This window comes from Taurulus bubalis, assembly GCF_910589615.1.
Source record: "Taurulus bubalis genome assembly, chromosome: 14".
Classification (NCBI taxonomy): Eukaryota; Metazoa; Chordata; class Actinopteri; order Perciformes; family Cottidae; genus Taurulus; species Taurulus bubalis.
The window spans coordinates 24,804,164-24,828,963 of NC_136602.1; the positions used below are offsets into that span (position 1 = coordinate 24,804,164).

Sequence of the window (24,800 nt, forward strand, 5' to 3'; positions counted from 1 at the left end):
TCCATGAGGAAAATGAGAAAAGTGATTTCAGTCTGACATGACTTTCCCTTCATGCATGTTGCGTACAAACCATCAACTTTGTCTTTTTCTTGGGTCGTAGCAGAATGTGTGCTGACGTAGATTTGAAAAATTCACATGGCAGCAAGAGAAAGAAAAGAAAAAATAATTACAGGCAAGAAATGGCCAAAGTCATAAACGCAGTCATATTTCACAGCTGACTCTCAAGGGTTGGAGCTTCTCACCAGCACATGAACAACCCTCTCCCATCCAAATGAACTCACATCACCCCGTTCAGACGCACACCATGACGCACCACACCAGAGATGGCCGGTGAGAGACTGGGTCAACGGGTTGACAAGAGAAGGAGAGAAAGGAAGGATGGCGGTAAGGAAGATAGAGAGACAGAGAAAGAGAGAGATGAGTGTTTGATGGTCAGCAACTTGGTGATTGCGTGATGTAATCCAGTGTGAAGTTGGCTTTGTGGGTGTGCGTCCACCGTGACTCATCATGTCACGCTTAGATCCAGCTGATGTGTGGGTCTGGAACCTCTGCTGACTGAATGAGCGGTGACGTCGGTCCTGTATGAACGGGTTTGCTGTGTCATTCTCCACCTATGGTGTGAACCCGTGAAAAGGTGACTCACGGCATCGAAGGCGGTCTCTTTGATGATGATGATGATGATGTGAGTCGTGAGTTCCCAGGTTGGTGCAGCTTCCAGCAGCCTGACTCAATCAAGGCTCTGTGGATCGTTTCCAAAGCAAGGTTTTGTAGTAAACGTCACCCTGTGAGGTTCAGGCTGAGAAACCTGACCCAATAAACACTCCACCTCACAACCTCTGTCCCACAGAAACCCCGGCCTTCCCAGTCATATTCAGAATCACAAGGCCAAACCACGTATCATGAGCTCTGTGTTTGGGACGGCACTCAAGTCTGGAAAACATCCGGTGAGAATAGTCGGAGGCCAGCAGATTCGTGCCAAGTCAGATAACTATGATGGAACATTCATGTGATGACGCAACCCGTCTCAAACCCCCTGAACCTTGTGGACAACAATTTAAACTCTGTTACAGAGCTCAAACTAAACCTGTCGTGGCCTTTTTCTGACCGAAAATGTTCTCAGAAATCTTAAGAAAGTAAAGGCCAAGGAAAAAGCTCAGCAAGTCAGTCAGGAGTAAAAGAGAGTCTACTTCTCTTCAAAGGTACAGAGTGATCTGGGATGAGCAAAGAGAACGTTATGAGCTGGTGTTGCACTTTTGTTGGCTCAACTGTTTTCTTCTCTGTTTCAGGGTGAATGTCTGCGGAGGCCAGTGCTGCCATGGATGGAGCGCAGCTCAGGGGTCGCAGCGCTGCACTCAGCGTGAGTCTACAGCGCTCCGTCTACACGGGGGGGGGGGGCTTTACTTTAACTATAAAACATATCCACAGCTTGCAAATTACTAAATGTAATTTTGGTAAATGTACGTTTACATTCTCATGTAATTTCATGTAATTATCACAGAATACAAAAGCTACACACACAGTTTGTTACATACAAAAATGCTATAATTAAGAAAGTTTGGATAAAACCTGCAGGAGCTTTTGGCGTGTGCAATCGCTGGGAGCGTATCTGTGCAAACATGCATGTCATGAATGAGGCCCAGTGTCTTCATAGCGTCTGCCTGGAAGGAGCACGTGTCTCAGAGTGAAAGAGAAACACATTGGAAGTGGATTGTCGCTCTTGGCTCAGGCTCGTTGGTCAGATCACTTTCTTGTTTGCAAGATCTTGCCAACTTGTTATTTAAGAAGTAAACAGCTTTTCTCCAGTTCTCTGTTGGAGCGTCGAGAGGGAGGACTGTTAAGTTCTCTGGAGAGCAGCAGTCCCCGTGGCTCTGTGTTGGTCTGGCTCTGAGGAGGCCGTCACAATCATGACCTTCTAGTTCAAGAGATCAAGGAGTCAGGGATCATGTATTGTCTTTATGCAGCGCAGGGTGCACAACGAGAAGCCGGTGTGGGACATTTTCAACACATGAAACATGACAAACTAAACTAAACTAAAACAGTTGTGCATTCCTGTCCTGCATTTTTTTTTGCATCATAAGGAACGGCAGCAATAAAACAATTCTCTGGGCGGATAATACGGCCGACATCATGAGGAAAACATTGTGCTTTAACTCCATGACGTGATCTCGGCCCACCAGGGTCCTGATCTCTGTCCCGCTGCTTGATCCGGTCTCTGTGGAGAACATAGCATGTAAGGCACCGCAGAAATATGGACTACGACGATACTATTGCACCTTTATAAAATAAAATAAAAACTCAAAAGTGCCCAAAGTGGTGCAGTGCTGGTTTTCAATGAATGTTCCAATAGAATGTTCTGAAACAGCGTTTCCCCTTTCACTCAACGGTTGTGTGGACCAACTGATGCAACAAAGGAGTTGTTTGTTGCATCAGGAGGACAGTTAGGTCATGTAGGAGCACATTTTATATCCATGTTTTCAACTTTTCCTTTTTGAACTTGAACGCACCATAATGCAATGTCCCCTCAGTGACGGCTGCGGTAACTCTGAGCATCATGCATGGGAAGACGTTACAACATGAGAAGAGATGATTAAGTTAGCTGAGCAAATGAGTTTCAGGCTGATCCTCCACGACTTCCTCTGGACTTCTGACAGCTGTGACAAATTGTGAGCTTCAGGTTTTCTTCACTTATCGACGTGTGTGTGTGTGTGTGTGTGTGTGTGTGTGTGTGTGTGTGTTTTGAAGAGATGTCCCTCAGCTGTCTGCAGAGCATGCTTCTTGTGTGGAGCTGCTCAGTGTCCAGCAGAGCATATCAACGTGGATTATGCAACACAGTGAAGAGGTTCAAAAATCTTCTTCTCTTTTGGGATCTCCGGCATTTTCTAAATAGTTTCCTATTGGTCAAAGGTGCAAATTCTACATTTGACTAACAGGACTCGATGATAAAGTTTGACGGCATGTCAGCAGTAATGTTAAACTGTTAATGCGCTACCAGACAGTCATGGTAAAGAAGCTGTGAATTCACTGATAGTTCAGCAAATTCCAGCCGTCATGTGGTCATGAGCTGTGAATAATGAGGAAGGAATGTGATCATGAATACAAGCGACTTAAAGGAGTGTTCTCTGGGTGTTTGGGCTCGCCCATAGAGAACGGGCGAGGGGCTCAAGTAGAAGCTCCCTGTTGATCACCATAAGTGGCTCCATTTAACGAACAGCAGACCAAGAATCCGCTGGCGCTGTTACATGTACAATCTGGCTGGAACAGGTTGGAATCCTCCAGGAAGGGCCGGAGCTCATGTGTCCGGCCGGCCGGGATCAGCCTCCTGCGAGTGACTCATCGGAGGTAGACTGTGGGTACACGGCTGCTGTTGGTCTCACGCATCATTCTCCTTCTATGTTGAAAGGTTACAGTGAGTCCACCCTGTACTCAGTGACCATCGGTTGATCAAATATAAGGGTGACCAGCAGGAGGCCATTAATGGCACAGAGAGGCGCGCTATGTCTGATGTTGCTCGAGACATTTCCCCAGTCCCAGTTGTCCAAAACCATTTCTTGCAGGCAAACATTATAATCACGATTATTTTTGGTCAATGTTGAGATCCCGACTATTAAACCTAATTACCCATTGATTTTGGAAACATCGTGCATTTAGAGAAGAATGTTGTGTATTCTCAAGTTTAAATGTATAACCTAGGTGCACACAAAATGAAGAGGCTGGATGAGGAACAATAGAAGCGTCTGTCTCCCATTGCTGCATAAGTAGTGTTATTATGGTAATGATGGCCTCCGGGCATGCGGGCAGTGTTACCACAGCCTTCATCAAGAGCAAAGGACCGAGGCCACTCACACATACACTGTCCCTTTAAGGCCGATAATAACTGAAGTATTGAGGAAACAACAATGTTAGATAATCCTTATCTTGACATAAAGAAGCGGGCCAGACTGCATTACTTTAGGTTATGTTCTATGGCTGGACCTTTTAGAAATATGTATAATCATAAATGTCAGTGTGATCTTACAGCTTTTAGACAAGAAAACAGACATTCTAATGGTTTCTTATCTTTAAATCCACAATAGATGAGATGTTTAAGAGGACTTCAAAAGACACGCTGGTCACAGATGAAGTAATGACCTACGTGTCCGTCTTTTTATGGCATAAGTCCCTCTGGTTATTGCTGCAGACTTCACGTGGTCTTAGCTTCATGTTATTAATGTTGTCAGGCGTGAAGGATCCTGCCGTTCTTCCCTGAGCCACAAATGAGATGGAAGTGGACAGAGATGGATGTTTACGAGTGACAGACCACTGTCGCTCCCTAGAGATCACTTACTGATATTCAGTGAAATATATAATTCTAGTCTCTGACCTCTGATTATGTTATATTGTAAACAATCTACACGTTTTTAAATTGACAGGAGAACCAAGGTTCTAGAGGAGTGGAAGATGATAACGTATCATGATGTGTTCAATGTCATCTTGTAAATTGTAGTGTTGGTGAGAAACTTTAATAAATCCAGTTGTTTGAAGGAGATGTTTTCACAACAACATACATTGATATGAGAGATGAATAATGACGTGTTTACACTAGTTCTATAACACATCATTAAAACTACTAATGAAAAGACTTGTTCTAATCCATAAAAATACTATCTTTTATTTCCATATCATTTCAATTGTGTTTCATGAAATAAAGAAATGGAACAAAGTAAAAGGATAAGATTTCACATTTTGCAGTTGAAAATATTTTTGAGACAAAACATACATATATATACATTCTGGAGCCTTGCAGACCAGCTGTATAATCAAACAACAATATGGATCATCCATGATCAGTAATTAGTATCGGCAGCAAAAGAAACATCACCTCAGATCTCTAAAAGTTCTATTTGCTCCCTATTTTCTCCTTTTGTGCTGATCCGTGACTCTGATCCGAACCGGGATGCTTATGATCCGTTGCACCGGTAATGTTTACTCACCCTGGAGAAAACAGCTCATTGTATTTGCTCCGCTCTTGGCAGCCGTAGTTAACAACAAGTGGTTCATCTGCACAGATCTCATCAGATCCAGGAGCAAAGATCAGGAGACATTCCACTTCCTCCTGCAAACAGGATGAAGTCAAATGTCTGCGTGTTATTGAATTGCAGGGCAGAACGGCATCATGGGTATCTCACAGACAAAACCTTTGTAGAAACGCTCAGTTTACGTTCCTGAGGGAAAGCAGCCGAAATGTAAGAGACAAGTACTGGTGTGTACCACAGCTTCCTGTGTAGCTATATATGTTCACTTCAATAATAAAATAGAGGGATCATATGGATTTGTATCAGACGCAGATCCTAATCTGCTGCAGACTGAGCCGGCTGCCTGTTGCAGCCTTCAGGGCTCATGACAGTAACTCTGAGTTATGAATGCAGGTTGGCAAAATATACAGCTGGTCTTGTTTGTTAGTGCTGGAGATCGGCGCTCCACTCCTCAAGTTTATTAAAATGCTTTTTATTGAGTTATTAAAACCAAGATGTGCTCAGATGTGCTGGTATTCGTAGAACATTTGAATTACAACACTGCTGACATGTACCTCCATTTTACTGTCCACAAATATCACAAGGAAAACATTTCTCCATGTGGGTTGGAGACAACAACTCCTTCCAACTTGCTGAAAGTGTTTTTTCTCATTATTGAGTCCGTCAGCAGCTCTGACACTGAGCTGAATGCAGGTGTTCAGAAGGGAAAGGGGGTCACAATAAGTGTTCAGCTTTGTGCCTGACAGCTCAGTTCACGGGGCAGTCGGCTCCATTAGGACGTGACTGCCTCTGTATTGTGTCTGGATGATGTCCGCGCTCACCCCATTAACCCTCCTGCCGACTCTGACGGAGTTATCCACCAGCGGAGCGACTTCCTGCTGCCGGAGCTAACGGCTAGCACTGCCACTCGGTATTCTCCTGCATTGGTCACCTCATCGTCCACAGGAGAGGCCGATTATCAGCGATAATCTCTGTTGTTGTTTCCTCCGCCTCTTTTTAATGGCTTTCCTTCACGCTAACGGAAACTGGAAGATAGGAAAAGGCTGCTTGCTTGCAGAGAAATGCAAAGAATGCATGTGTTAACGACAGCGGATACAGAGATTTAACACACCTGGAGGCGATGACACAACAAAGAAACAGCAGATGACCAGTATGATGTCATGAATCACGTTTTCCTGATGAATATGTGTAACGAGTTGTCACAGACAGAATCATGACGAACCCGATGACTAATCAGACTGAATTCACTTTTAGTTTCCTTTCATTCATTCAGACTGACCTCATGTTTATGTGAGTCACTTCCTGTTTTGGAACTATGTTTTTATTAGATTTGGGTTCTAGTTTTACTAATCAGTAGTGAGTGACGTCAACATCTTCTCCATGGACACAACGGACAACTGTGTGTCATCAAAACTTTTGTGTTTCACATTTTTGTTCCTACTTTTCGTGGATGTAGCTGTGTAGCTAGCTAGCTACTGGATGTAGCTGTGTAGCTAGCTAGCTACTGGGTGTAGCTGTGTAGCTAGCTACATTCAGTAGCTAGCTAGCTACATCCAGTAGCTAGCTAGCTACTGGATGTATCTGTGTAGCTAGCTAGCTACTGGATGTAGGTAGCAGGGGGCCAAAAGAAAACTTTGTCTCTGGGGACCTCGAACAGGTTACACTGGCAATGCACTCTGGGTAAGACGGCGAACAACATTCACAAAAGTGTTGAGTCCTCCTTGTTAGGTTAGAATTGTTTTTAAATGAGAAAGTCAAAGTGGATTCAGTGAATAGTTGGGATGTTTAGTGTGATAGTGTCTCCAGAGCATAAGAGACAGACTCGTCTTATCAGAGCTAATCTGAACTTTAGGGGCCAGCAGTGACTCAGATAATATGTAATCCAATACCTCATATATCGATGTCATATCTTTCCACTGCTACCTACTTCTGAATTCGGTGAACATCTGTCCCAGCCAGACGAGGTTAAACAGGCTGTTGCAGTTTCACAGGGTTCCTACTGTCATGGAAAACCTGGAAAAGTCATGGAATTTTAAAATGGTTATTTCCAGGTCTGGAAAGGTCATTGAAAAGAATAAAACCCCAAAGGTTTAGTAAAAGTCACGTAAATGTGTTATATTCATGTGTTCATGACGTTCATTTACGCTGAGTTTGAAATAATGAATATGCTTTTAAAAGAAAGACTCAAAATGTAAGCAGGCATACATACAGGCATCTATATAAATGTTTATTCTTTAAATCAAACTATTGTCTCATTCATTTGTGTCATTTAAGGTTTACTGTATGCTTTGTATTCTCATTGTTAGTTTAAATACTACATTTACTCACTTTTGACTGTTTACACCCAGAGTTCACTAAATGTTTGCTCATGGAAATTTGGTCTAAAGTCATGGAAAAGTCATGAAACCCAAAGTCACAATGTGTATGAAGCCTGTTTCACAAAGTCTCAACAATTCTCTCTCACTCGCTTTAGAACTTTACGGTCTCACATCAAGGCAGTTACACAGAGAAAATCATTGTGCCTCCTGGTTTCTGCTTCTCACCTTGGATCCCCACCACATGAACACACTCACTCACTCACTCACTCACTCACAGCCACGGTATTTTTAACCCTTGCAGAGCTCAGTGTGAGCTCAGTGGGACCCTGAGCACCGGCACCAGCACGGCTTCATCAACATGACGGATCTATTTCTTGTCCCCGGCTAACGAGTAAATCACCATCACTTAGTCCATCACCCTCGTCACAGAACTGAGCGTTTATGGAGCTGACCTCAGTCTGAGAGACGGAGAGAGAAAACTATTCTCAGAACAGATGGCGGCCTCAGCTCCGGGCCAGAGAGCGGAGGGGGAACGAGGACTATTTACGCTGGTCGGAAAAGAAAGCAGAAAAGCTTCGCCCAAAGTGGAAAATGAACTGTGGGGGTATTTCAAAACTCAAACATAACTTAGCTCTGGGGGGGCAGCCATGATGTCATCTTTGAGGATGATTCACTCCATGAGTAACTCAACTGATATTATATGTTGAAAGAAGGGACCGAGCTTGCTGTTAGAATATGTATTGTGTTGTTAATGTTCTGGAATTTGAGCATTTCCTGCCATTATAGTCTTGCAACATCAAATAGGGAGTTAGAGCCCAAGCACATCATCTTTTCACCAGAGTCATTCAGTGGAAATCAACATCTAATGGAGAATTTTACATCCAGTTCAAATTTGGTGAACTTTGACAATTTGTTTTAACTTTTGCCAAATGGTCTCGACAGAGTTGACCATGTAAATACATAAATGATAAACTGACTTCATAAAGAGTGTTTATACAGTAGGGAACCACGGAGGCGGTTCCATTGAGTTCCATTGTGGTGCGTTCAAGCTCCATTCAGTAGAAAGTTGTTTTGGACCAAAGTCTTTATAATTATAACGTTATCATGAAGTGTTCACAACTAATCTGGACAAATGTAGTTTTTGGTGAGAAATTTGAATAAATCCAGTTTAAAGGAGATGTTTACACAGCAACATGAATAGATGAACTATGACATGTTTAACTTATTAACACTAGCTCTGATCAGCTTATAATACATCATTAAAATTATTTATTTAAAGATCATCTTATAAAAATACAATATTCAATTTCCTAATAATTTAAATTGTGACTTAAGTATCGTATATATATTCCCATTATATTATACCATACAATACCATGTATTTGATATTCTATTAAATAAAGTTACATTGCTGTACTATGTTATACTATATACTATGTTATATCGATGCACTTCATATAATATATCATGGTATTCTACACCACTACCCTTATACTGTGTCTTTCATAGTATATCATAGTGTAACATACCATAATGTTTATGTGTTACACTTGCACTATAGTCTATATGTTAATACACACACTCCCACCAGTAAGCTTTAGGGAGGCTCTCACCAGCTTATTAGTGTCTGTTGCAAGGCATGACACATCTCTACGCCTCCATGTGCTCTAGTGATCACACCATGGAGGCGTGATGTTGGCACTCCCAAGTTGAAACTGAAGAAGGGTGTAGACTGAAGAGGATTTATGCTGGAGATGGTCGGTTTCAGGTTTTGCTGGATGCATTTGTCCTTATGAGATTGTCTGTCATTTTGAAAAGTTCCCCACATCAGCAACCTGTGCCGACAGCGTCGGAGTGTTAAGAGACACGCAGCTTTCAGCCAAAACACTTTCTTCTTCTTCCGACTCAGCAATAAGCAATATGATTAACTTACAACAATGTTTGTTTCTAAACAGACTACCGGAGCCACTAACGTTTGACAGGCCTTCATTATTATCTTCTTACTGCTGAACTGAGCTCGGTGACATGAAGGAGATCAGACTTCAGAAGAGGAGGGAGGCATGGTGCACATTGTGCTTGTTTTATATGTTTTTTGGGATGGCGAGACGAGACATGGAGTCTCAATGAAAACTAAAACTGCTAAATATTTGTGATTTGAAGCCAACAATAGAAACATGCAGGAGGCAAACGGGTAAACACTCAGTCACGTGCTCTCTCAGCCTCATCATGTCCGGCAAGAGGTAGCATTCGACATGCAGGTCCGGCGTTTGGCTTCATACCAAACAGCTTGGGACACGTTCCTGCACCAGCCCAACTCTTTCTTTGGGGTGCCGAGCACTCGTCACCTCCTCCGACAGGCTGTTCAAGTGGGCCAGCTATGGCCGGCCATTCGGGTAAACCTCAATTCAGGCTGCGACGTCAGAATGTATTTGCATTGCTGGCTTGCAATAGAGAGTTTCTGGATGCTCCATTGCAAACACATGACTCAGGGTCTCAGCGGGCTTCAGACAAACTAACTAACCAACGTGCAATGAGGACAGCACGAAAAACACCTCACAACTTGTATGTTGCACTCGGTTGTGCATGTGAAACAGCGTCTGAAACCATAAAGATGTTGCTCGACAACCCAAGCGAATAGACTTGGTTTGTAGTTTGTACATTGTGACTGTCTGGAGAAATTTGGACAAACACACACACATACACACACACACAGGAGGTAACTTTTCCTCATGCCAACAGATGTCTTTCATTAGCCGTTTAGTTTTCCCTTCATTAATCATTTTCACAAATCTCAAAGCCACTAATTAGACTAACAAGCCTGGTGAGAAGGTGACACACCCTGAGGGACCCTGGGGAGCAAGAGAGGGCCTCTTTCTGAGTCTTTTATCCTGGCTATACACACACACACACACACACACACACACACAGACAGAGTGAAATGCTTTCAGCAGAGTGTCCGAGTGTGTGTGTGTGTGTGTTTTTGTGTTGTAGTACTTCTGACTTTGTGAGAACAATTTGGAGCTTTAGACCTTTTGCAGAATGATCAAACCTCACGAACTCAACACGTTCGGACTTGGGTTCAGTATTTATTGTACTAGTGAGATGACTCTAAAGATAACAGTGTGCTTATGTTGAGGACTGAACGTAGTCAGAGAACAGTCCGGATGTGTGTGTTATCTGCAATCGACATCCTTTGTATGCTTTTATCCAAACATATCTCAGCATGCATGTGCATGCTGTGTTGTGAGACTTTGAAGTTGATATGTGACGCCCCTGTCAGCTGCTCGGGGAGAACGGTGCTCACATAAGTGAATCACTGTGTATATTAGGGCTCCATTTCTCAGTTAAACGTTTCTGAATTAGCAACATTTCAAGTTTAAAACAATATTGGCATGCACCCCGCTTGGAACATGGAAATAATCAGATAAAAAAAGGATGCTGATGCTTGTTGATGACTTTCTATCCCATCAGAAACGTCAACTTCTAGGTGAATCGACCAGTTATGGTCACAATGAAATGCTGCTGGTGTGTCATGTGTGTGTCATGTGTACACGCTTCTATGATAGTCAAAATAAACTTAACTAAGCTGTCTCATCTGGCATTGTTTGACATCTGAGTGACCAGCTCTCATGCTACTGAGTCCCTTGTTGCAGCGCTGGGCTCCACATAGCTTGTTTTATTTCCCAGAGCAGGGTCGTCCTTCAACCAGAGGATCGTTGGTGGATCCCCGGCTCCTCTAGTCCATGTCCATGGGTCCTTGGGCAAGACACCTAACCCCAAAATTGCTCACGCAAGCGGTGCCTGCTGTGTATGAATGGGTATGAATGGTTAGAGCGTCTTTGGGTGGGCGGAAGACGAGAAGAGCGCTCGACATGTACAGTCCAGGTGGTTGAACAGCAGCAGCTTTTTAAATTGAGGAGCGATGAGCCGGGTGGGATATGGACCTTTAAAGACTATTTTCACATATGTGAGTGTGTGTGTGGTTTGTGTGTATGTGTGTGAACATACAGGTGTGCATTACCAGCCTTACTATACAAGGTTGGTGCTGACATTAGATGTCTTTCACACCTGCAGTTGGGTTCACTTGGTGTAAAACGTTGACAAAGGAGGGTTGGCTGTTGGATGTAGTCTGCTAGGTGTTCACTCTGTCTATTGACAAATGAAACAAGGGTTGTAAACATAAGGAAAACCTAAACGATTTGCTAATGCTGAACACAAGCAATGCCCAGAACCTGTCCACCCTATGAGAAACAGATATTAACTCAGCTCAGGCAATTTAAACGTCCACACTGACGCTGCTTTATGTCAAAATGTCAGCTGCTGAACCTTATTAAAAAGCTCTGCCTATAACTGTGTGCTCCCAGCCTTAATCACTGATCATCCTGTCTCAATGTCTGTTGAAGCATTTCAGTTTCCTGTCTGCTTTATGCTTGAAGATTCCCTCATGCTCACCCCTGACGCTGACAATTATTGATATTGGATGGAACCCAGAGGTCCTGATTCAGATCTGATTCAGATCTCCTAAAGTGATAATCTAACAATAATATAATGGGCAGTTTAATGGGAGATTAACAACTCACCCCAGCTACCTCAGTTTTGCTGCTAAAATACAATAACATGTACAGTTGTGACATCTAAGGCTGGTCCCAAATAATAGACTATTTGGATATTTGTATGTTTGGTTGGTATTTGGTTTTCAATTTTGGAATTTGGATATATTTTCTTTTAAGCTATTACAAACATGCACAAAAACACACCAGACCTTTTGGAAATATGCACCAAGTTTGTAAAAAAAATGGCGGGAAGAGTGAGTGACAGGAAATGTAAGTGCTTTAATGACCAGAGTACTTGCTGCTCACTGCCAAGAGGCTAACGCTCTCCTCTGGCCACGGCGGTCCAGTGCCGCTGCAGGTTGAGTCTCTGGCTGTATTTGGGTGCAGGCCTGTATATTGGTGGTGCTGTATTAAGTCTTTTCGTTATCGAGGTGAATGTTTTCCCCCTCAAACTCATTTAAGATTTGCTTCACCCATATTACCAATAAATTAATTAATAAAGAAAAAGTGCTGGCGTTTTTTGTGGTGTCTGGCCATTTAGATGGATTCAATTTTAGAATACAATGGAGGTAAATGGCATTTACTGTAAAAGTCAGGTTACAAGCCGCTCCTACCTCCGGTCAGTGTCCCGCTGTAGCAAGCTAGGAGCAGCGCTAGCTAGCGGTGGTTGTCGGGCAGCTAGCGGAGAGCTAGCATGAGAGCTAGCTGGCTACAGCAGGGAGCAAACGGGGACACTGACTGAAGGTAGTAGCGGCGTGTAACCCGACTTTTACGGTAGTTGGTTGTCCAGCATTGAAAAAAGACATTTATGATATTCAACAGCAACGACTCTCCAGAAACACTGCCCTTGCTACTGGACACAGTCCACATCCACACAGCACAATGTCTTACCGTTTCATTGGAATTACTTCCTGCTGTTCTGTGGAATCCACCCATCCCATTTACCCAAATCCCAGACTTATTGGACATGGGCTCCGCTTACTCCAAAAACCCAGATTCAACCAATGATTGTGAACAATATTAGTCATGACTGCAATTGGAGCCAATATGTCATCAACAATGTTGACTTGGTAGAAACAGGAGAAAACAAATGCTGGGGTGGCGGGCTGGGATATCTACTTTGTGGAACTGCCAAAATACACATATGAGGACACAAGCGCAACACATCTCTCTAACCCACTGCTTCAGTCCACACACGTTCAACTTACAACTATCACTCCATCCGAACCTAAGCAAGTCAAACTACAAGCACGCCAGAGTTTGTTTGTTAGGCGTGAAAAAACCTTTAAAGATCTGAATTTAATCCTTCTAATCTAATTGTTGTAAATACCTTACAATGCAGGTAAGGGAATGAGGTACAAAGGGCATTTCAAATCATAAAACGTGAAGTCACTGTCATCACTCATGTTCATTCTCCATCTGTTTCTCTTTCCTCTCTTTCTTTTCTTCCTCTCTCTGCTCTTTTTGTGTTACAGCCAATTGCATCCCTCAATGCCAGAATGGAGGAATGTGCCTCAGGCCTCAGCTCTGTGTCTGCAATCCTGGCTCAAAGGGAACGGCATGCGAACAGAAGACGACGGCCACACACCCCCACCCGGCCCCGCCCGGGAATGGGCCCACCAACGGGCACACCGCTGGTAACACCAATGGACACACCGCTGGTAACACCAATGGACACACCAATGGACACTCCAATGGACACACCTTGGTGCCCCAGCGGCCCATACCCCAGCAGGTTCCTCCCAACGGTTATAACTCTAACCCTCCATCCAACATGGCTCGGATGAAACTAAGCGTCAAGTCGGCCCCCCAGCTTCTAAGACCACATTACGTCCAACAGCACATCCAACAACAGTAAGTACCATGCTTTATTTGTCCAGGAATAATCAGATGAGTTCCATGATGTAGTTTCACCAACTGACTCTGGCAGAAGGTCACGAGAAGCACTCTCTGTCTTCCACTGCCGGGCTGCCCACACATTCTGCTACCGATAACCCTGGTCATGGTACAGGGATGCATTACCAAAACTGTCATAATAATAATACTTTTTATGACATGAACATCCAGATACCTTACTTTTCCACATTTTCTCCAGGAGATTTACACCTGTGACCCTTTCTTCTACGATCTCATATCTCTGACACCTCGGCCTCCCATTTCCTGGCCACTCGTCTCTATAGAAAGAGCATGTGTTTTTGCATACACCTCATGTGTTGCATGGTGTCTAACATTACTCTAACCTGGTACGAGGCGTCATCTGTTGATAATCACACAGGCACTTTGTTTAGCAGCACGCTGACCCTTTGACCCTGTACACCTGGCAATAACAGACGTCTTGGGTGATCCGTTGACGTGTGAGTACTAAAGACTTTGCCAGCTTGGTTCAGACTGCGGCGCCTCCATCTTATTTGGTAAAGGGTAAATGGATTTGTACTTGTGTAGCGCGATAGGAGAGTCTTGCACAAGCATACATTGAAATGGACTAATGGAGCCGGGGCTCATACCGCCGATCCTCTGATTGAACGACAACTCACTCTACTGCTGAGTCACAGTGGTTATTACCACTATTCATAAGTATAGCAGCAAATCATAAGCCTCGGCGACACCACAGTATGCGATTTGAGAACCAACTGGAGATGAGACAAAGGAGGAAACGAGAGCTTTGATGACGTATTTTCCTGTTGTGAATCCCACTATTGCAAAGACAGGACCGCACAATTTGCAGAAGGGATTTACCTCTCATAAGAAGCTATTCTACTATTGGTTCAGGGCATTGCTGTCATCTGATAGGGCAGAAGATAGGGCAATAATCCTCAGGTAAGCAACATCTCTTCAGATCAGTCAGGACACAAGCAACTGAGTGAAAGAGACGGAAAAAGTCTGGGAGATTCTACAGATTTTGATATGTAAATACATTATCTGTCTCTTATTCTTATACATACTGTATATTGTGCAAGGTTTGGGTGCTTAACTCTTGGTATATTCTCCTCTATCTGAAACAGAGTATTTTGTTTTGACAGAATCCTCTGTCTGTTTCAGATTTGCAGAATATTCTCTGCCCACATGGAATGTTTTAAAACCATGTCACACTCAATTAGTTTGACATGTAGCTTCACCAATGCCACAGTATACTTTTGAAGCATTAATTCAAATATTTTAATTTGAATAAAACAACAAAATAGACAATACAATGGAGCAGTACCCACGAAACTTTCGTGCTTGAGGTTTTTGTTTTAGAAAAAGTTATTTAATTTACAAAGAACATATACATTTATACCCAGACTATTTTTTTTCACTTTCGTACTTTTGTCCTTTCCAAAATTACATTTCAACACATCACGATACAGTTTTAATTCACTTCTCAGTTCCCATTTTTACTGAACAGAGCATGAACACAACATATCGTAGCCAACGTTACGCTCTCCTGTTGTCTTCAACACAGACTTGTTGTTCAGTGTAGCATTCATTACCAGAGATTGGCGACTGGAAAGCATGACTGCCGATCTCCTGATAGCATATCTTTTCTGAATACTGCCTATTGAAGTTGTATATCAGAATTAAGCCGCCAGTGGCCACAATTCGAATCAAGCAGTTTATGAACAGTCACCAATAGCCTAACTGTGTTATAAAGGTATCTGACTCTAAAGATTATTTACCAGGTAATTTACCTAGACGCCCTCTGGAACCCTCCTTCTGGAGATTTTAAGGACAGGTCGAACTGGGAGGAGGCAATGTGGCAGACGCAGAATATACATCCTATTCCACATCCAGCCTACGTAAAGAGCCAGAGCTAGTGGATGGGGAGGAACACTGTGAGAGCCAACAGCCTCTGTGATACCCTTAGTCAACCAGGCGGACAGCCTGTCGCCCACAACAAAGCATACACTGCAGAGATATTCTTCTTTTCCCTCCCTGGAGTCCGCCTGCCTCAGTTGGGATGTTGATAGTTCGTGAGCGGGGTTCAGTGGGTTCACCACGGGAGACACAGTGTGTCAGCTCTCCTGGGGAAGAAGACTTGGACCACTTGAGTTTAGAAGTCCGTGGACCACAATCACTGTGGCCAGAGCAGTGAAGGCCGAGACTGAACAGATTCAACCCCCTACACACACACACACACACACACACACACACACACACACACACACACACACACACACACACACACACACACACACACACACACACACACACACACACACACACACACACTTCACTCCCTCTCCCCTGACTCACTGATCTGTTTATGTAGAAATGAGTGAAATCTTCTCCCTGGTATTTAAGGCTAGAAGGCTCTTGTAACCATTCCTTGGACACTCTCCAAACTCTTCTTTTACTTTTTTAATTTAATGGCTCAGACATTGCCAACCAGGCGGTCATGCTAGATATTTTGTTGAGACTGGAATGAGATCTTATGTTTGGCTGTCACTTTTCTGTCTGTCTTACAGCTCAGGTTTGAAGCTCTTTGCTGCTGCCAAATGTAGGACTAAGCCTCCAGGAATAGTTGATCTGGTAGCATAACATGTACAAAATGTACACAAGTACATGTAAGTCAATCCTTAAACAACTCCACTGTATCAACATGTTTACTTCTGCACTTAGATGTGAAGAACTTAGTGCAGTTTGACCTGTACCAGATGTAGACCGACAAAGAGGTGAAGGTAGACAGCAAAAAGTATAAGGTCACAGGTTAGGACCCAAAAGCATGAACCTAAAACCAAAATCAAAAAGCAGGCATGGAAACGAGGCCGACAAACAGAGAAAGGCGAAGAGGCAGGAGATTGTGCAGGCTGGTGGTCACAGGCCAGTCACAGGCCGGTCACAGGCCGGTTACAGGCCGGTCACAGGCCGGTTACAGGCCGTTCACAGGCCGGTCACAGGCCGGTCACAGGCCGTTCACAGACCGTTCACAGGCCGGTCACAGGCCGGTCACAGGCCGGTCACAGGCCGGTTACAGGCCGTTCACAGACCGTTCACAGACCGTTCACAGGCCAGTCACAGGCCAGTCACAGGCCGGTCAAAGGCCAGTCACAGGCCGGTCACAGGCCGTTCACAGGCCGGTCACAGGCCGGTCACAGGCCGGTCACAGGCCGTTCACAGGCCAGTCACAGGCCAGTCACAGGCCGTTCACAGGCCGGTCACAGGCCGGTCACAGGCCGTTCACAGGCCGGTCACAGGCCGGTCACAGGCCGTTCACAGGCCAGTCACAGGCCAGTTACAGGCCGGTCACAGGCCGTTCACAGGCCAGTCACAGGCCAGTCACAGGCCAGTCACAGGCCAGTTACAGGCCGGTCACAGGCCGGTCACAGGCCGTTCACAGGCCAGTCACAGGCCAGTCACAGGCCGGTTACAGGCCGGTCACAGGCCGTTCACAGACCGTTCACAGGCCGGTCACAGGCCGTTCACAGACCGTTCACAGGCCAGTCACAGGCCAGTCACAGGCCGGTTACAGGCCGTTCACAGGCCGTTCACAGACCGTTCACAGGCCGGTCACAGGCCGTTCACAGACCGTTCACAGGCCGGTCACAGGCCGGTCACAGGCCGGTCACAGGCCGGTCACAGGCCAGTTACAGGCCGTTCACAGACCGTTCACAGGCCGGTCACAGGCCGGTCACAGGCCGGTCACAGGCCGGTCACAGACCGTTCACAGGCCAGTCACAGGCCAGTCACAGGCCAGTCACAGGCCGGTCAAAGGCCAGTCACAGGCCGTTCACAGGCCGGTCACAGGCCGGTCACAGGCCGGTCACAGGCCGGTCACAGGCCGTTCACAGGCCAGTCACAGGCCAGTCACAGGCCAGTCACAGGCCGTTCACAGGCCAGTCACAGGCCAGTCACAGGCCAGTTACAGGCCGGTCACAGGCCGGTCACAGGCCGTTCACAGGCCAGTCACAGGCCAGTCACAGGCCGGTTACAGGCCGGTCACAGGCCGTTCACAGACCGTTCACAGGCCAGTCACAGGCCGGTCACAGGCCAGTCACAGGCCAGTCACAGCTTAGGGAGGAGCACGAAGACCATCTGACAGAAATGCAGAAATGGGAACAGGTGAGCAGGTGTGTGGGGCCTGATGGGGATTGGCGGGAAGAGGGCTTATTACAGGTCAGGAGGGAGGGACAGGATTTGAAATGGCAGGAGACTTAACGTGCAGGTAAATGAGAGGCTGGTAGGACTCCCTGTAGTTCAAAGATAAAACACAAGACCCAACAAAACTGTCTTCATTTAAATAATTTGTGTCACTGCAACTGGAAACAGTAATACGATACAGTATATGCTACAGCAAAAACCACATGAATCATCTTTACAATAATATAGTTAGAAATGATGCACCTCTCGTCACAGAGGAACACACACTATTATGATACACGTGTCACAATGCGATAAATCATGATATATTGCGATACAATACAATACGAAATATATTGCAAAACTCTATTTTTTTCTTCTTTTTTCTGAAAATTTTAAAATAGAGCTGAAAATACAACTTGCTGCTGAATATAGATTCGACCACCCCTACCCCTGATACCACGAGATGCCAGTGTGTGTGTGTGTGTGTGTGTGTGTTGCATTCATGTTTACACACACACACAATCATGTCCACCATGTGAACACAAATTCACTCATAATCCTAAAAGAATGTCCAAAAGGTTTTCCCAGAGAATGATTTAATGACTCATTTTTAGGATTATCGTATAGACACAGTGATACATGTAAACACATATACATACTGAATATCATAAAGGAGAGAAGCATGCCCTATGCATAACCTAAACAGAAGATCTATTTAAGACATTTCAAGGTCATAGAGCTATTTACAAGGCTATCGTTTTCTGTTTATTTATACTGTGGCACCACATGAATGAGATGAACATATTCCTCCATGGTTATCATCTTGCACTCTCCTCGTATCCTTCATTGAGCAACCTTGGGGAGGTCATCTCTCTTTTACATTGTGTTAAACCTTTATATGACTATGTTTGGTTTAATGTTTTGGAGCCCTCTTTACCTTATGTTTTATAGTCGCTATCAAGAGGAATTTTACACTTTTACACTCAGAAATAGCCTAATCATGATTGTCATGAAGTTGTGTAGTTTTTACATACATTTGACATTTAAAATATGTTGTTTTTACATCAGCATGCCAACCTGCTCTTAATAGCAATATTACAATATATTGTGTCTTAAAACAATTGTCAGGTAACTAACTGTGCGCATATTGACTGGTGTGTAATCATTCCGACAGATTTCTCTCTGTGCACAAATATTTGAAAGTCCGGGTCTCTGTTCCTGGTGGCGCTGCAGTGGAAAGATAGCAGCACAAAGCACAACATTTCTGACTAAAAACACAGCACACCTGTCACGGCTAGTCTCACCCCGACACAGTTGTCACTTTTACGCCCAGCACCCAAGTTGCTTAAGTAGCTACTGTGCATGCGCCCATCGATACGCCCACTCGCCCGTTGGTCTTAAAAGGAGCGTTGTTATCTTGAAGCAGCACAAAGCGAGTGCACCATGCTGCTAATGCTTTACTGCTATTTAAAGGGCGCACGATTCAGATGCAGCTGATTCACAACAGAACTTTTGATTGAATTTTTATGGTGGAAATGTTTTTATTTAAGTAAAGGAAAGCACAAAATCCTCTGTCAAACCCTGAGAGGCTCTCTCCTCCACATGTATTTTCTAACGAGACCACAAGGTTTATTTTTAATTTCTTGTGAGGAAACAAACGTCAGCATCTCCTCTCCTCATTCCTTATTCGGCGGCCGCTGACAATGGACAGCGACAATCATTAACCGGAGTGCCCTGCTAACCAGTGAGCAGAAGATGAAACTCATGTTGTGGCTTTTAAAGGAAATGGGAGATCACGTTCTGTAAAGTCACCAGCGTTATTTACATCATCCTCGAAGGACCTTTCATGGGAATCCATCCAATAGTTGTTCCCACTAGGGGTCCATCCAGAAATAAAGAGTATGAGAACAGGCTTGAAATAGACCGGAGGATAATTAAGGCCGATCCAAAATGCGATTGACCTTAACAGACCCAAATATAGAAGCAGACTTGCTTCTGTTGACTTTATTCTGTGTTTGCTTGGATCCACTCTGGTATAAGACATATTAACCCACTAACTTGAGACCTGTGGGAATGCACTCTAGAAGCCTACCTGGACCCAGTAAGACTGTATAATGTAAATGATCACACAGCACAGCATAGTGAAGCATTCAACCCATATAGCACTAGGGGCAGTGCATGAGCGATTCTTCTGCTACCAACCAGTGCCTGGGGAGACATTTTGTGGGTTTGGTGCCTTGCTCAAGGACACCTGAGGCTTGCCTGGGATTTGAACAGAGCCCTCTCCAACTACCAGTCCACATTCCGTACTTGTTCCGTTCAGGGCCTTGAACCGGCGACCTTCCTTAGTTCATCCATGGTCCGTGAAGACCTCTACTTTAAAGACGATTTCCAGGTCAAGACAGTTCGCTTTATTTGCTTGATGGATGGATCCATGTTGATCAAGCATCATTCACATTTCCTCCCATTTTAACGGCAGAGAATCCCATCGGCTTCCCCTCCATCTGTTGGTGAGGAATGGATCTGTCACTAAGCTGGGATACGCAGCTTATCTCCACTAATGTCAGACTGCATGATGGCAATTCAGAGGACATGTGGCTGAGTGATGCTCTGGCATCCAGTCTGGAGTAAACAGGGCTAACTGTATTCACCTAATTGAAAAGGTAATGGAAGTAAACACAGTACATCTCCAAGCAGACCGCAGGCATTCACACCATTACTTTCATCATTAGAGGATGTAGCGGATGCCTCGTGGTTGCATCACTAACAGCTGACCAAACACAGATGAGCACACATGTACATATATTCAAGCTTACTTTTATTTTTACCACAAGCCAATGCCAGAGTCTGTGGGCTCAAATAGACTTACTCTTCTTGCTACGCACACGGAAATAATACACAACAGTCCCATCTGGCAATATGTTTACTCTACAGTCCTTTTGGACTGTTAGTTTCTACATCTTCTCCTTTAGGTGTTGGACCTGAGGAAGTAGCTCCAAATGTCTGGAGCTACTTTCCTGCATCATACCATTACACACCATGAGAGCAGGTTTAGTCTGGACCAATTGTTGTCCAATTTGACAGCCTGAAAGCATTCATAGTGTACTTATGTACTAGATATAATATATATTTTGAGGTAGTTTAGGAACTGTTAGAGCAATATAATTATTTTAATAAGACTGTTAAATGTTCCTCTCAGTACATATCTTGGTCACAATAACAATAAAAACAATAATTTCACAACAGAGCATCAGTCAGACTATATTTCTAAAAAAGGTTTTTTAGTTTCCTTCTACTCATGAAGAAGAGTGACTGCAGTCTCTTGGATATTCAAGCTATGATTACATAAAAATATGATTCCATTGAAAAATTATAAATTATTAAAATTAATTATTGCCCAGCCCAAGTGTGAATGTGTGTTGTCTGGTAATTGGTTCTAAGCTATTCAAATGTTGACCTGGGCCCTGTTTCTCGTACCTGGCTAAACAAAGTCAAGCAAATGTCCTAATCTCCAGCTTAAATTAGCAAGATGATTGACATCAGGCTCTCTGGGTTTCTTCACGGCTGATCCGCACTGAAACGTCTCGTTAATTCTAGCCAGACGTCAGTCATCTGGATAAATGCGCCCGCTCCTCTTCAGAAGGATAATAATGGAGCACTGACACCACGATGTTCTAACAGTACAATGGACAATAAACTCAGAGGAACCTCTTTTTATTTCTCTACTGAGAAGCAGGAGATGATCATGAAGGCATATGAGGAAGTCAATACCGTAATCATTCACAGCAAACGCGCTGCGAATATTCCAACGTTTTTGCAACATTGTTGCCGTGAACACATCTTAACAGCGCCCCGGCTGAGAGACATAAGCGTCGCAAATATATCAGACAAGTTAAATGCGTCAGTGTTGAGAAAATGTATCGGCTAATTTGAAGTGTTTCATCACCCAAATCAATCAGATTATATTTACGAATAAATATATACTTATGAGGATATATGTACTCTATGCACGTATGAATCATGTACTATATATGTGTATATGAGTTTGAATATGTGTATGGGCGGATCAGTATGTATGTATTATTCATAATCAGAAATTCAATCAATTGAAGCAGTAAAAATAAATTGTGTGTGATTCTCTGTATTCTCATCACGATCACCTTAATCATGTTCTACAATAATGATATGTATGGTGTACTAATAACACTGTCATATAATTATGAGTGCTTTCAACACATCCATAAGTTTCTTAAGAGCTAAATAAACTTAAGAACAGCGGCATGCAGCGGCTGACAGTCTGTGTCTGAGACGGCGATCAGCTGCGCCTGTGGTGATCAATGTCCGCGGCTCGAGAAGCTCTCTAAATAAATTATTTCTTGCCTGCAGAATCTATATCGCCGCGTACAGGAAGTCATGATGATGTAAAGGATGGATCCTGGCGATCTGAAATAACTCTCTCCCTATAAAACTAATATAACTAATATCGCTCCTTCATCAATGAGGAAGGGAGCTGCCTTTTTTGTCCGTGGGAGTGTCCAGCTTATCCAGTGAATTTTAGTAAGCCTGCCCGGGAGCAGGTTTAAATTTTTGGATGTGTTGCTATGGTGATTTATCTAAGCTTGCTTCGAGAAACCGAGAAAGCCTGACCTACGTCATCTTATCCTGACAATTAGCCGCTAACTCAGTAAGCCAGGTACGAGAAACAGGGCCCTGATGATGGTGCCAGATGAAAAGTCAGAGGATCACCAACGTTATTACAGTTCATCCTGATGGGAACATGGATGTCTTTGCCAAATTCCATGGCAAGCCATCCAAGTGGTGTCGAGGTATTTCACTCAAAAACTCAAACGCCAACCTCATGGTGTTACAAGAGAAACAGCCAGATGGATTCATTCTCTGAGCACCGTGTCTGAAACACATTGAAGTTCCTCCTCTAGTTGTTGTCAGATATTACCATCCACCGTCATGTTGCTAGCATGACTAGAAATAACGTTTGGACTTTTAGTGAAAAGCTGTGTGTCCGAATCACAGTGTTAGATACAGAGTAGGGCTGTGCGGTATACCGGGTTCAGATTTCCATACAGTATGAATTTTTCATATACCGTCATACCGGTGGTGCATAGCCGTAACTGTTGTCGCTCACAGCTCACAGCTGAGGGTGCAGCGGTCTGAGCTACTTACGTGTCAGGGTTAGAACTTTAGTCATGGTTTAAAAAAAATTACTCCACCGAACTGCATGCTGGGTACAGCTCGCACAGAAAGTGCGAGCTGTACCCAGCATGCAGTTCGGCGGTGTAATTTTTCTAATACCATGACTAAAGTTCTAACCCTGACACGTAAGTAGCTCAGACCGCTGCATTAAAGACTTCAGCATGTTTAAAGATGTTGAACAATATTGTATCTGTCAGTACTGGCGAGTTGATGAATGTCAACTCAGTACTTATTTTGCGCTGCACTCAGAGGACATATTTTGTGAAATGTCTGTGTGGGAAGGTCTAAAGCCCAATAACACTGGTAGAGGCTGATAAGAAGGGCGGTAAAAGGAGGTGGACGTTGATTCCGCTGATCTGGAAGAACAAAGTCTTTTATGAAAACTCTCATTCAAGCATTACCGGACCGGCACTTGCAAACGATCACATACTCCAAAGAGTGAATCCATAATGATGAAAGATGCTGCTGCACTGCTCTCTATGGGATGGAGCGTTCAAGACCTTCTGGTTGCAACACAGTGACTGCTGTGACAGCAGCTGGTTACAAGCCGCTGTCACAGGAAAAACACTTAGTGTAATAAATACATCAAGTTTTGGGAGATCGCCCTCTTTGGTCAACTTAGCCATAAAATGATGCATAGATACTTCATGGATCATTGTTCAAGGCTCTGTAAAACAGGAGTGATTGATTTTTTTTTTAAAGATATTCTATTTGACTGCTTATCATGTCTTCTTTCCCTCCAGGATCCGGCCCATGCACCCAGGCCAGAGCCAGCAGTATGTTCTAAAGCCCAAATACTACCACACACACACCACACACACACAGTCACATGTCCAATCCCAACCCGAGAGGCCCATCCCCCTGACCGTGGGACACAACCCCATCCATGGTGAGTAAGTCCACCTACAGATCACCTTTTACTTTCATCTGAACACTGTATGCTAATCATGTTCCTAAAAAAAGGATGTGGTCACTGTGGTGTGAAAATCAACCTTCAGAGGCCTGATCCTTTCTGAGGTCCAGGGTCAGGGTTTCTGTATGATATCATACGACCCGTTGAATGAGTGGCACAAACAAATGTCCTCCACTAGGTGGAGAAAGCTGCTGGTTGGCCGTCATATTTGTCCAACAAAAGGTTATTCATTATTTTTGGCTGGTAAACAATCTGGGGTCTATACATTTTGTTATCTATTAGCCGGCTGGGCCTGTGAGCCAAAAAGGACATTTTATACTCTCCCAAAATAGTCATTGATAACTCCACGGAGTAGTCTATGAACACATGATTCTGTATGGTTACCATTGGGTTTCTGGGAGGGGTTGTTACTATACTTGATTATTACCACAAAATAAACAAGCATGAAAGAAAAACAGTAGAAAATATGGATGTAAATTAAACTATTTGTTATTCTGTTTTCAAGTTAGTTTATGGCAAGAAATCCTGTGAATCCCAGAGAAGATGTGATACATTCCTGGGAAGTAATCCTAAGAAAACCACGGGAAAACCTTCAACCTTAATTCATATACATATACACATGCCACACATATATGCACACACAACACATCTGCTCCACTACTGTGAGGCTGTGGAGAGAATATGGAGCTTGCAATTGGGCAGTAACAGGATTTGTTCAAATTGCAGCTCCGGC

At 43.9% G+C, this 24,800-nt stretch overlaps 1 protein-coding gene across 1 annotated transcript in view; it reads left to right on the forward strand.

Annotated features, from left to right (window-relative positions):
- Positions 1 to 24,800, forward strand: part of ltbp1 (latent transforming growth factor beta binding protein 1) — a gene marked incomplete at its 5' end in the record, with an annotated part of 104,751 nt that overhangs the window by 3,729 nt on the left and 76,222 nt on the right. Inside the window, 3 exons of the mRNA XM_079229823.1 lie at positions 1,287 to 1,357; positions 13,359 to 13,737; positions 23,898 to 24,043. Of these exons, the coding sequence (XP_079085949.1) occupies positions 1,287 to 1,357; positions 13,359 to 13,737; positions 23,898 to 24,043 (596 nt within the window). The remainder of the gene's footprint in view (positions 1 to 1,286; positions 1,358 to 13,358; positions 13,738 to 23,897; positions 24,044 to 24,800) is intronic.